General features: G+C 39.2%; 1 protein-coding gene across 1 annotated transcript in view; it reads left to right on the top strand.

Moving 5' to 3' along the window:
- LOC6499681 (serine-rich adhesin for platelets) overlaps positions 1-14,046 on the top strand; it is a 48,855-nt gene that overhangs the window by 27,776 nt on the left and 7,033 nt on the right. The window contains exon 4 of the mRNA XM_001954123.3: positions 4,000-4,171. Within this exon, the coding sequence (XP_001954159.2) occupies positions 4,033-4,171 (139 nt within the window). The 5' untranslated portion in view covers positions 4,000-4,032. The remainder of the gene's footprint in view (positions 1-3,999; positions 4,172-14,046) is intronic.

Below are 14,046 nucleotides of genomic sequence, written 5' to 3'. Positions count from 1 at the left end.
CCATAGGTACCATAGGTAGTATAATATTGGTCCAAACCGTGCAATGCAGATGCATCTCCTGAAGCAATATGGCGAAGCGGAGTACCTTAAAAGATTTAACCTTAAACGTAGATCGATTCTCTATTATTCTGCATTAAAATTTAGGAAAAAAATATTTTTTAGAATTTTTGTTAAATTTTCTGGGGTATCCCTTCGAGTTTGTGATAAATGCATGGAAGGGTCAATATGGCCCCCCAGAGATGGGTATATCTTGGCCGATTTCCATCCGATTCTTGAGCGGAATACCTTAAACGATTTTTAGATCGATTCTCCATCATTCTGCATAAAAATCTAGAAACAAAATATTTTTTAGATTTTTTGTCAAATTTTCTGAGGTATCCTCTTCGAGTTGGTGATAAATGCATGGCCCCCAGCTTCGGCAATTTCAGCCCTATTCTAGAGCGGAACACCATAAACGTTTTGTAGCCCTTGGTCAAGGATACATGGAAAGTCAATATTTTCTATATATAGGGTATATAAAATTCGTCGCTTTCTTTCCTGTCTTGTTTGTATATTATTTTGCAAGGCACGCGACTTAAAAAAACCGCTACCAGATTTAACCGATAATGACCAGAAAAAAGTTTAAGCCATTAAACTGTATAAGCCTTAAGTGGTACTTAATCTCGCTTTAATTTTTTTATGGCAAAACTGGTTTTCCCTTTCCGCTCTGCATTCGAGTAAGCTTAATGATAAAATTATTCGACCTTGTCTGAGGCTGTGACGTCAGTATAAAGATAATCCGATAATGAGAAGGCGCAATATATGGGTCAATAAATAAACAGCTCACCAAATAATTCGTACGATTCAATTATAAACATCTAATAAAAACTTCCCGAATAGGAATGTGAAAAATATAATTTTCAAATTCTAAAGACGGAAATTAGATTATTAGAAAATTCCTTTTTGAGAGCAAACAAAATATAAAATGCAATGTTCAAATTCCAGACATAAGCTATTTATCAATACAATGCATATTAGTTTGTTAATGGCCGGACACTCTCACGCCATGCATTGCGAAATATTCATTTTGAACTTGTTAGGTTCTTTAACAACTTGTTAGTTATTCACTCTCATGTTCAATAACTAGGGCTGTCTGAAAAAAATATATTTTTTTTTTCTACATATACTACATATTAATATATAAACATATATGTATGACAATTTTTACGGACGTGCTTCACTCATTCGTCTGCTCACGTGCTGCATATTCATGACAAGGGTTCGACTTGACTTGACTTTAGTTCCTCTGAGACACTGAGAAAAAATATCAATCTGCATACTATGCACTGAAAATGATAAATTATTCGCAAAATAATTAAAACTATATTAAAAACAAAATAAAAATAGGATATTGAAAATTAACTAAACCATTAGGCCATGATTAGTATTTATTTATTTAAAAACATGAAACCGTGAAAATAAACCAATTTAGATATGAGGATAATATTTTTTTTGTACACAGATAGTGTTGTATCAATATGAATTACTATTAATGGCGAACAGTTTAAATTGAATTTCATTACACGACGACGTCAATTAAAAGCATGTAAAACTCAATCGCCGATGACGTTTTTAAATGCAACCGAGCCATCATCGGTCGAGACAGACAAGTCAGAGTCAGAGCAGATACCAGATACCCTGGGGGGGGCCAAGGTAAAGAGCCCAGGAGAGCCGTGGGGAACACATTGACGTTGGCTTAATGAGTCGGCAAATGGCTGATAAAAATGCACAGTGAATATGAAAATCGCTGGCACTGGCGCTGACACTCGTGACGTCGTGACGCGGCGCAAAGTTCTCGAAACTGACAGGAAACATTGATAAAAGTGCCAACTGACATTGCGTAATGATGGTGCGCTCTGTTCCCGCCTTAATAGCCGGCTCATTAAACCAGGAATGCATTAAAAACAAGCAAAAAATAAAATTAAAATTAAATATCACAATGCAACAAAAAATGATTTAACATACATCATGGTGGAAAAGTTTTTTAATCAAAAACTTACTGTCGCCTGCCATATTTCACATTCGAAATATTAAAAATCTAATTAAAACTTAAACAGAATTGTACATTATATACACCACTATACTGTCGTGGACGCATTTTTGCAGTAAAAATTCATTTAAGCTAAAAGCCCATTAACAATTATGACTTTCCTTTGCTGCGCGAAAGCAGTTGAAACTTGAAAGGAAGAACTCGCTGCAAGTGACGCAGGCTCGCTTTTTCTTTATACCCGTCCCGTTGGCCTCTCTCTCTTGGCTTTGTTATAAAACGTCGACAGTTTTTGTACGGCTGCCCGAGTTCCCTGATCCGTCGACTATAACTAGTGATGATTCTGCAGTAGCAGCAACCAGCAAGACCTACAGCAACAGCAACTGCAACAAAAGCTGCAACAACGAGTACGCTTTGACTTTGCTTCATTTTCAGTTTTAATTTTTGAAGTTTTAATTCTTTGAATCTTAATGACTTCTCGTAATAAGTTTTCATTTCTCATAATTTCTTGGGTTAATAGAATCTTTGCCGCTTTATGTGTTGTATGGCTGCTGTTGCGTCTTGTAGACCAACTTGCAATATACTGGGATAATTAAATTAATTACTGGTATAACTAGACATAGATAAGAAAAACTGAAAACGAACGATGATTTACCTTACTTTTGAAAAATCTATAGTTTAAATATTTGTGTTTCCTGTAAATTTTAAAACAGCAATTTTTAACCACATTATAGTGACAAAATCATATTACATATATTTTAAGCTCCCATAAACAGAGACCACTGTAGCCTGCTCATTGTAAGTTTTTTGTGGAAAAATATAAGAAAATAACAGAAAACTATAATTATGGAGTTGACACAAAGTCATCTATGTAGCTGCAGTGGCAGTAGGTACAGCTACGAGCGGCTGCCAGTAAAAACGCAGACGACAATAATGACTGGGACGAGTTTGAGGGGAAAAGGAAAAGGACTATGTGGAGTCCTTGGCAGCCATGAATTCTATCAGAGAGGAAGCACTAGAAATGCATAAAAGTCGGACTGCATAAAGCGCAGCAGGACCGCAGTTGACATTTATGTGGAACTGTCAGCGCTGGCTTAAAGTAAACTTGGCCCAGTCGGGAGGAGGCAACATCATCTTGGCCAGACCGAGTCCTTCAACAGCGTTAAATGCTTGGCTTCTGATTGCTGCGCTCGCTGGTTGTGGCTAATCATAAATTCAAAAGCGGCAAAAGTGCAACAGTAGTAACAATTAACTTATTAAATGGTCTTAGCGGAGGGAGTTGAATCCAGATGAGAGAAAAAACCATTTGGCGAGGGGAAAAACCGGCTGACAAAGGATGTGGGCATGGAAATTGTGAAAATGAAACCGAACGAGGCGTGAAGATGACTCCCAACAGAAGGGAAAAACTGGTAGGAAAAGTGAACCGCATCGACGCGGAATGAAAAAGGGAGCATTTCCCATGCATTACACCTTCCTGCTCACTTTTCACCGGCGTAATTTATTTTCCTAGAAAACTAGAAAGTGAGAGAGTGAAAAACTTCTGAAGAAAATTATACCGAATTGCAGTTAGGAATTAAATAAATTTTTTCATTTACTCATCAAGTTATTAGTCAAAGCTTTAGCGGAAATTATATTTTTTATGAAAATTTCCACTTTACCTATTGATAGAACTTATCTTTTCAGTTTTCAGTGTAATTGCTCTTTCCATGAAAGTCACTTCCTGATTACTTGAGACTCTGCTAATTAGCTAAATTGATTTGAATTTTATGACCCGCAAAATTGCTACGTTCTAAAAACAGGGGGCGATCTGAATATTCGAAACAACTCGAATTGAAAGTAAATGTTTTGAATTAAATTTACTTAGAGCCGTTGGGAAAATCGAACTGTTTTTCTGTGAGACAACGCCCAGTTCAGAATTTTTTTTTTAGCAAATATCTCAACACTTCTAATAGTTTTCGCCACTCTCTTTTCAGCTGTTGTGACATTTTTTGGCAAAGCAGAACGCAATGGCGCCAAAGACGCCGCCATTTTCGCAGCTCGACAAAATGGCGACAAGGACATCCACATCCGCATCCGCATTCACATCCAGTTGGCTCTGCCGCCTGCTGGTACTCGGCTTTTGCATTGGCGCCGCTGCCGCTCGAGGTAAATATCCATAAACATTTATATAAATTCATTCTCTGCTCTGGCACATAAAATACCCCCGCATAGATACATATTGTGGGGCTTAAAAAAATTGCAATCTCTCGGCTGTACATTTGAATTTTGGGGAGTTTTGTTTGGTTGGTTGTGTGGTGCGGTGCATCGAACAAATGAAAACAGCAAAGGCACCTGCGGCCTTTGGTGAGCAAAAACTAATTATGTATCTGTCAAAATCGAACGAACAAACAATGCCTTCCGCTTGTTTCAGTTTGTGCTTCGAATACCGCACATAAATATTATCAATTAATCTGATAGGTTGACTTTTAAAGCTTCACGCAATTTAATTAAATTACTTTTCTGGGTTTTACATTTACCCACATATTGGGGATTTTCTTAAAAAAATAATTTTATATTTCAAAATAATATTATAGTGTTTCAGTCTATTTAAAAGTTTCAAATAAATCATTTTGCAACCTTTTTTTAATTAAAATTACAATAGTTAACGGCTCAAATCTGTCAATAAAATGACACAGTCTCTACTGTTGCATCGAAACATTCTGTATTTTTAATTAAAAAGAATACTTTAAATATTTGCCTTCAAACGTTAATCGCTTAGGCAGTTGAACCGTGTAAAGTATCGCACTTTAAAGCTACAATTTGTACATCCAAGAGCAGAAAATAAATTTGCATCCAGGGAGGGGCAAACACGTCGCAAACTAAAGTTGAACAATTTAAATATCAGTTACAATATCGCACACAAACAATGTCACACCGGACATGGACACCAATATCCCAATTCCCAGCACCTGAGCTTACCCCCCACACCTGTTATTCGACCAAATTTGACTCCTCCTCGAACCCAATGGATGGCAACAACAAAATCCTCAATTCGACTTGCACATACAAAGTGGCAGTGTCGAAAAAAGATGGACAAAAATGTCCTGGGTGAGATATATATTTATCAAAACTAGTAATCCACTTGGTGTTTGAAAAAATGCAATTCGATTTGGCGGCGGGCGAGCCGTAAAACGTGATACCCATAAACGGTTTAAAAATCAAAAATGTCCCGAACCAAACGTCTGGCTGTTGCCAATCATGCGAATTTTATTGCAATATTGCGACAATTTTTATTAAAATTTTAGAATTTTCAATTTATTTAGCACTCGAGCCTGGCTAACACAGGCCAGCAGCGCCTTCCGTATCCGTATCGCAGTGGATGCAGTTTTGCTCTTTGATTTGTTACAGCTGCGTGAAATTTGGTCAGCAGATATTGGCCAGCCCCGGATCGTACACTGTACGTGATTTGATTTCTCTTCACATGCTGAATTCTTTTCGTTTAGTCAGCACAATATTGCCGTTAGCAAGTCAAAGTATTCCGCAGTTACGGGAATTTGAAGGATCCTGTACATTTGGTTGGTCATTTAAAGTGCAGCGCCACAAATCGAAATCGAATGGCCAGCGAAAGCGAGGCTAATAGAGTTCAAATTGAATTGGCTATTTCGTTAACATTTTCTATGGGCCAACTTCAATGTTTATCGGCCAGACAGGAAGCTGTTTTCCGGAGAGAGTTAAGAGGAAATAAAATATAGGGGGTAACGAGAAAAGAGGCCAACGAAAGCAAATTTAACATTTCCTGGTAAACAATTTGAATATTCAATTCGAATCTTAGGTTCCCTAAAAAAAAACATTCAATAAACAAGTTTAAAATGAATATTTTAATTTATAACTTTGATTGCTTATTCAGGAGAGTATTTACATAAAACTATATTTAAATATTTTCTTGAAAGACCGGTAAGTACTATCTACTAAAGGGTATCTAGACTTAGCTACCTTCTAAGGTAGCTAAGGTTTGGCCTTCTTTTGGATTTGCCTTTGGCCGCTTCGCTTGTCAACAAGCCGATAAGTTTTGCTGTTTTTACCTTCCTACCTTCAGTTGGCCTGCATCCTGTGCGCCAGCATCCTGGCCAGCCGTTCTGTACTGTCCTGTGTTGACCCAGGCAAATGCTAATTTTATTATGACAAATGCGCCAAGTCAGGTAGAGACTTTCCTTTTTCCAGCTTGTTCCTCCACAATCACAAGTCTAGACAACCCCGAGCTCATTCCACTGATGGCGAAGATGGAGGAGAGGCACAAAGTCTCATTTATTACGAACGCTAATCTAACAACAATCTGCAAAGTGCTTCAAGTTATTGGTTCGTTAGCTTTGGCTTTATAAACGATGCTCCCGGACTTATCCCACAATCAAAATGAAGCTACCGTCTTACCCACAGCAGCTTCTAAATCACGCCCCTTATGGGGTATCTAATTGAAAATGATCACCGGGTTTCCATTCGGACCCTCAATTACGCTAGTCAAGAGGCGAGCTTAACCTAAGTAGACAGTTTCTTAGTTTGTCGAACAAGGCGAACACGCCTCAGGTAAAAGAAACCACAACTTAGGCGAAAATTGCCACAGAATGAAGATCTCGCAACCAGTTGCGGATGTATCTATGTATCTGCGCATGCGTGCGTTCTGTTCCTTCTACTTCTGTCTCTGCCTCTGAAATCTTCCCCCCAAGACTACACTTGTCAGCTGTAATCTAAATAAGCGATTTGTCTGTGCATAACTTTTGCCCAAGAACAAGACACCAGCCACAAGCTAGGATAAACACTGACAGAATACATATATGTTTAGTAGAGCCTCTGCGGGGCTTAGTTGGGAGTACCACATCTTTATACAATTTCTCCGATTTGAAGAACCCTCTTTTGTCAGTGTTCTTGCCGCAGAAATCTCAGTCGTTTGTAGAACTGGAAGTTAAAAAATAATTTGTATAATTTATTCGAGGAAATTTCCTTTTTTGTTTTTGTTCAGGAGGTGGAATTTACGAGGCGATAGCCTCTTATGGCCAACTGATTTATCGGGCCAGGAGTGGAATTCCACTGGGTCGGGGATCGCAGCATAAATAATTAACACGTGCATAGTTTGGATTGCAATTTGCAACTAGACGCTTGGATTTTTATGGCAAGCAGTTGACTCTTTGATTGTCCAGCTGAAGATGATGCGACTCTATTCTTTTCTTGGAAACTGCGAATATAAAATTGCTTCCGGAAGGTTGTCGAGCTTGAGTCTTTTGTGTTTCTCAAGAAGTTCACTGTCTGCGTTGGAGCATTTAAAAGCGCTTAATTGTTAATTCATGTCATTTTACCTGTTTTGTTTCTAAATGGTAATGACCTCTTCTTAGTCCAACGACAGCTCGTCAGAAACGTGTCCCCTTATTCCAGCGCTTGAAGGAAAAATACTGTGGGCGAATGTGTGGCAGCTGCGGCGCAAGATTTTATTATTATTGACACCAAACTAATGCAATACAAAAGTTTGCTCAAACATAACACCACCACAAAAACAAGAACAACTTCAATTGGAACAGCAATGGCCCAGGAATTTAGTATCACATCAAGTGCCGCCTGCAGGGAGGCAGCTGCTTTGATTGCTCTTTGGCAAGCTTTCCAGCTTGCCCCGGCTGGATGTCTCCACAAATTCAACTAATTGTCAGCAATTCATTTGCCAAATATACGTAATAGTTACTTTTTCTGCATCCTTTGGTTTCCTCTTTGTCGTACATTTTCTGTAATTGGAACAGTAGAATCAAAACATTTTTCGCTCTGGTTTTTCAATTTAGTCGGGTTCTTGGGTGGCGTTGCTACCTGGCTTTAGTCTGGAATTCTCTAATTAAACTTATTTATATTTATTTTCAGTTTATAAATTAAATATTGCAGAAGAAAACATTTCGCATATATTTTTTTTTATTTTCAATAAGTTCCAATTTGGAATAATTAAAAGTAAAATTTCCGAATGAATTAATCTTCAAATGAAAATTTACGAATAATTTAAAAATAAATTGATAAGGATAGCCTCTTTCAGAACATGAAAATATAATACAGTTCATTGACTCCTTTAGACTCCTGCAGACTCCTTTTGCACATCCTTTAAAGCGTGTTGCCCTATTTGCACTCGTACATGTTGTAATTGTTAGTATTCCTCTGGTATTGTAGAAGCTTAATTGAAAATATTGTGAATGTACTACAGTGTATATGGCGCAGCGTGTGTGGGCTCCTTTGTTTGGGCGTGTTTAGCTATAGCTGGGAGCATCTTTGTGCGCCACTCCCTAAATGAAATTAATTGAAGGCCCCCGGGCCTTCAAGAACACACTCCCTTCAATTGGCAAGAAAAGTTGTGCTATACATATGTAACTTTTTATACGCCCAATATCCGGTGGCTATTGTTGCAGTGTGGCGGAGCCGTAATCAAGCTATGGGTATCAAAGGTGCACGGTATGGGAGGGTGTTTCGGAAACCTGCGTTTTTCAATAAGGACGAACAATGGCTAAAAATTTGATCAATTGTTCTAGGGAAAGTTTTCATAGAATGAATATGCTTGGCTTCTTAAAGGTCAAATTTTGGGGACTTTGTTCAAGCTACAAGGATGCAGTAGCAGAATATTTGATTATCCAGTATAATTTTCTGCATTTAAGCTAAGTGTAAGTAATAAGAGGGTAAACTCTCCGTTCTTTAATCAAATCAATAGTGAAGATGTATTTTAGTACGTTAAACATTAATTTTACCTGCACAATATCACTTTGCTTAACAAATAGCACAAGTTTTAACCGAATTTAAGCCGGAATAATAAACATATCGACACAAAATGCAAAATTAATTTCATTCGCCATACTTTGAGATAAACCCAAAGTAAGTGCCAGTGTAAACGGAGCACGAAGCTCTCCTAATGACATTAGCTTTCACGCAATGTGATTAACTGTCTGAGTAAATTGAGCAGCAAACAAAACATCAAGCTGCCTGGCACACAATTCATTACACGACCCAACTTAGCCCAACTCCCGCCCAGCTATACAGCTATACAGTATATATTCTGTATGTATGGACATACTGAAGAGGTGGCAGGGGCCACGAACTACCTGCTAACACGCCATAATCCTGCACCAAGGACATAATATAAGTCGGTCAGCCTAGCGACCAGTTTGGGGGGAAACTCCAATGATAATAATGCAGCCCCAAGCAGCTCGCTGTGGCGCCAAATGAAGTAACTTACCAAGGAAGCAACTGACCATGGCACTCCCGCACAGGATAACCGGACATCGGGCACTGAGCTAAGTCCCGCCTAAGACGAGCACGTACTGGTTTCGAGGAAGTTATAGACTGACCTTCACCTTTATGGCTTTCTTTGGCGAGCTTACCCACTCCCAGGGCCTATCCCCTTTGGCCACCCAACTGTAAAAGCCTTTGCCTTCGCTACTGGCGCTGCTGGTTCTTTCATCATAATTTCAGTTAGCAGCAGCAAAATGGCCAACATTGTCTCTGCGCGTGTCCTTTTATGACGCCCGGAGACGTTGTAGTTGTGTGTCTATATGCAATTAAATTAAATATTAAACTTAATTACACAAGGAAACTAACACGCCAAGGCAGCAGCAGCAACAGCAGTGGGGAGCAGCAGCACTAAGGAATCGGGTACTTCTTGGTCCTGTCAAATATGCCCAGCGCCAGGCCTCAATAATGCAGCCAGGAATGTAGGAAATAATGAAAGTCAATTGTCAGTCAGGCCATCGCTAGATTTTTGCCACCCTCACCCATTTTGCTATCTTGCGTCCTGTGTCTTGAGTCCTTTTTCTCCTGCCCTGAAGACGTTCCCAATGCACTTAAAGAAATGCATTGAAATTATGGTACAATCAAGTCATCCCTAAAAACTTCCTGTCAAGAAAGATTCTTAGATTATAAATATCATATTCAAAGTATTTATTTAACCTTTTTAGAAGGTATATTATTTTTCAGTGTATGGTCGTTGCCATAGCCTGAAACCGTAATGACAATGTTGCTTTCATTTCGTGTTCCTGTTGCCTGCTAATTGAATTTAATGTAGTTTAATTGAGACGAACGTGATTGTAACTAAAAGCGCTTTATGCTTAATTTACCGGCACGATGGAAAGTCCTGGGTACGATACGGCGTCCTCCACCCCAGAATCACTCTGATACGATGAGTGCCGTTGCCTCTAAATAGTTCAAATTCAAATTAATTGCTCCAAGTTGAAGGCAACACCCAGCAAGCTGGCTTGAGTTCGGTTTGGGGGAAAAGGCATTTAAATATTTAACATTTTCCTGCCAGCTGTCGGCAGCTTTTCCGACAAGTTTATCCACCGAAGCCGCATCGCAATGAATAATGCATAGTGGCGATTGTGTCACACGCTGCGTATGAGTAATGACTGCCACTGTTGGCCAGGCGAAAATGGGAATGGCGACCAATCGATGCCCTCAAGGACATTGCCAATATTAAAATCTACTGGAGCGCAGCGCAGCGCGAAATTCAAATGCATCTGGCGCATCGCATTCGAAATCGGTTGGCGAGAATCTAAAAATAAGAAAGGAGATTCTAAAATGAAGCCAGACAGATGCCAGAATTAGCGAGGAGTTCACTCATTTTTATTTTCTGTTTCATCCACTGCAGCTGTCAGAAAGCAGCAGCCCAGGATCAGGGCATGAGGAAGGAGCAGAGCAGGCGAGGAGCAGCACGGGACATGAGCCGGAGCAGCTGTCATCTTAGAGAGAAAATGGCTAAAAACTGTCAAGCTGCATAATAAATTGAATTTCCTGTAGCTGGTCATTTGCCACCATGAAATTTGAGCTGTAGAGCGGCTAAAATGAAATGGGCGTGGCATAAACATGCACTTGAAATGAAAATACTGGTCAGAACTACCATGGCCAGGACTGCCAGTACGGCCAACACGTACATACGGATAGTACGTTTCCCATTCCCAGCAAAAAGGCACAGCGGCAAAATGCCACCAGAGGCAAATGAAATTACCGAGTTGCTAACCCGACGATGGCCCAAAAGCTCAAAAATCCAAATATCATATTTACAACTTGCAACTACAAGCCCCTTGGGGAGTTTTGGTCCAGCGGACCAGTGGGATTGGGGAATAGAGAAAAACACAGCCAGAGTGAAGGATTTTAAAGGATGCGACAAACAGCTAATGCCGGGCTGCTAACTGACATTTGGATTTGTCCTTTTTTTTATTGCACTCGGCATGTTAATACAATCAAGTCACCGAACCATGCTGGGAGATGATGTAGTTTCGAACCGAGAAGCGTAAAGTCAGAAACACAAAAAAAATATTCAAAAAAGTAAAAAAAAATGTATTCTTAAAAGTATTTTTAAACCTACCTTCTGCTCTAATAAACGGAAGATTAGTGTAGTTGGTTTTCCTATTTTCCATACCCCGCTGAAGCTTCTGAAATCGAGCACTGATTATAATGACGAAACTTTTAATGACTAATTAAGTAAAATTCACTCTTCCCTTTCGCTACAAAATTGAACAACCCACTGAACACACACCAGAAACTGCCCGGAGCTACTACAATAGCACACTTAAATGTCCCAAGTTGGTGTTTCGTGAAAACCTCCAAAAACAAACAACCATTAGACCAAAATATAACAAAAACACTGTCACAGAATGTACAACTAAATTACAGATGCCCAGTTGGGGTAAGATCTTCCTGCCGCTGGATCGAATCATGTTTTCTATTTATCAAATTAAATTTTAAACAACAGACATTGCTGTTCAACGAAGCAAACTCAATGACAGCTAGAGCTCTTTATGGCCAAAAAGGGATGGCCACTGGGAGTGGGGATGGAAACATAAAACCGCACAAACCAGCCACTCAATAAATATTTAATTATCAAGGAAAATAAAGTGAAAAATACAAATCACTATTTGTCATTTTTGCCAGCTGGCTGGCCAACAAACTGCCCACGAAAATTATGCCTACAGCGGCAGAAATTGTGCAAAAAAAATACTATAAAAATAGAGGGAATATTTACCGAGACTAGGTGTGTGTGCTTATGAATGCTTTTATAACTAAATTTTCGTAAACCGTAACGTGCTTAAATGTTCAAAATTGAAATTTTAATGCAACAACCTGGGCTGGTGGGTTGCTGGGTTGGCGAGGAGCAAGTTGCTCTGGAATGGGGGAAGGTGGACTCTCTCAGTGGGGTGGTGCGTGGCAATGGCATATCCAAAACTATTTGCGGCCATGCTCTGCGGTCAGATTGTGGCTAACCCATGTTACGCCTGCTCCCGGTTGGCAGATGCCAGACCATATATATATCTGCATACCAAGGGCAATGGGTTGGTGGCGGGGTGTCAGGGTAGGAGCTCCGTGGGGCAACGCATAAGTTTGTGGTCGCAGTGGCGCAACCTCTCCTTTCGTTTCATTTTGCATAAGTTCTAAAGTACACATCATATATAATTAAAATCGTAAAACGGTCAATTTTCCCTCAACGTTGGAGGGCGACGACAAGGATCCACCCTTGCCCTCTGACCCTGTTGCACACACACACATCCTCCCCAGCCCTCTCCATTGTGCACAGCCCCACCACTAGCAATTCCTCTTCCACCCCGGGGCATCCGCCATCTGGGTAATGGGTTTAGCATTTTTGGGCTTTCGTGTACAAATTGAAACTTTATGTTTGTTTGCCAACGAGCAGCGAGTCAAGCCGTGGCCTGTGAAGCGTTATATTAAATTAGTATACTGGATTTTGGGTTAAGCCCCGGCAAGAGGTTGCATTTAAAATTTAAGCTTCCGTTCAGTGATGCAAATAGGCATCATCAAGTTAAATGCCATCAGTTCCCAAAAAATCTGCAAAAGTGTTAAAGAAAATATAAGAATTTAAATTAAATAGAACAATAAAAGTCTCGATTCATTTTCCGTTTGTGGAAATAAAATTGCATAATTTTCCTCTACTATTTAAGCAATGCTTTTTCAATTAAACTTGTTAACCTCTTGTCCTTATTGCTCTTCTTAAAAATAAGCTCAAAATACCCGAGAATGAGATAGTTATTTCACTAGAAAAGTTTTAAATATTCATGTGGAAACGTTTTGTTTCAGATGAATTTTCTAGGAAACCCATCTTACCTCCGTCTGGGATGCAAAGTTTCCATAAATCTTAGACACTTTTTCTCCGTACAAGCATTCCTGTCCGCCCTGCTTAACCACATTTGGTATAATTAAATTTTATGGCCATTAAATTCGGCAATTTTCATAAGGAATATATTGCCTCCGGCAATTTTAGCCATAAACCATTGGCCAAGGCTTACATACTCCAATAATAATAACCCAAAAAGGAGGGGAAAAACCAAAATCAAATATATCAGACAGTGACTGATGTAAATTTATGCCTAGACCCGGTCTAATTTTAAGCCGCGCCTTTGCAATGTTCATCACGGCCCCTCATCTTCCCCCTTAGATATTCAGTGGCAATACCTAAAAAAAAAATACAAACAAATATATATATATATGGAAAAAAAACACAGTAAAGCTGGGTAAAAACATCCCGAAAAAAAACACATACTCACAATTCATTTTCGAAATGAATTTGTTCCGCTGTAACGGCCATAAATGCATTTAAATTTATTGGAAGGCAGCCTGAGTCTGCGTAAACCAACAACAACGAAAACCAGAAAAAAAAATCAAAATAAGAGGACTCTCGCACATTGAATGACAATAAATTATCAATTTTATTTTGACAGCGCGAAAAATCCCACAACGCGAAAAACGAAAGACGAGCGCACAAAATGTCAAATGAAATTGAGCAAAATATATATATGGAATCTATATTATAGATAGATGTGAACATTCTATGTATGTAGAACTATATGCATATATTATATGCAGGCTTGGGTATTTGTAACAGGAAGTTTCAGTTCAATGGTTTGTTCCAGCCGGCGATTTTAAATTGCCAGGATATCTCTTTTCGGAAAAAACTCATACTAATTTGTAGATGGAAGCTCTCCAGTTCGGCAAAAAAAACGAAGTCAAGAGGGTCGAACGTTAGT

This window comes from Drosophila ananassae, chromosome 2L, assembly GCF_017639315.1.
Source record: "Drosophila ananassae strain 14024-0371.13 chromosome 2L, ASM1763931v2, whole genome shotgun sequence".
Lineage (NCBI taxonomy): Eukaryota > Metazoa > Arthropoda > Insecta > Diptera > Drosophilidae > Drosophila > Drosophila ananassae.
The sequence above is the reverse complement of the archived record's forward strand: the minus strand, read 5'-3'. Positions and strand labels throughout refer to the sequence as shown.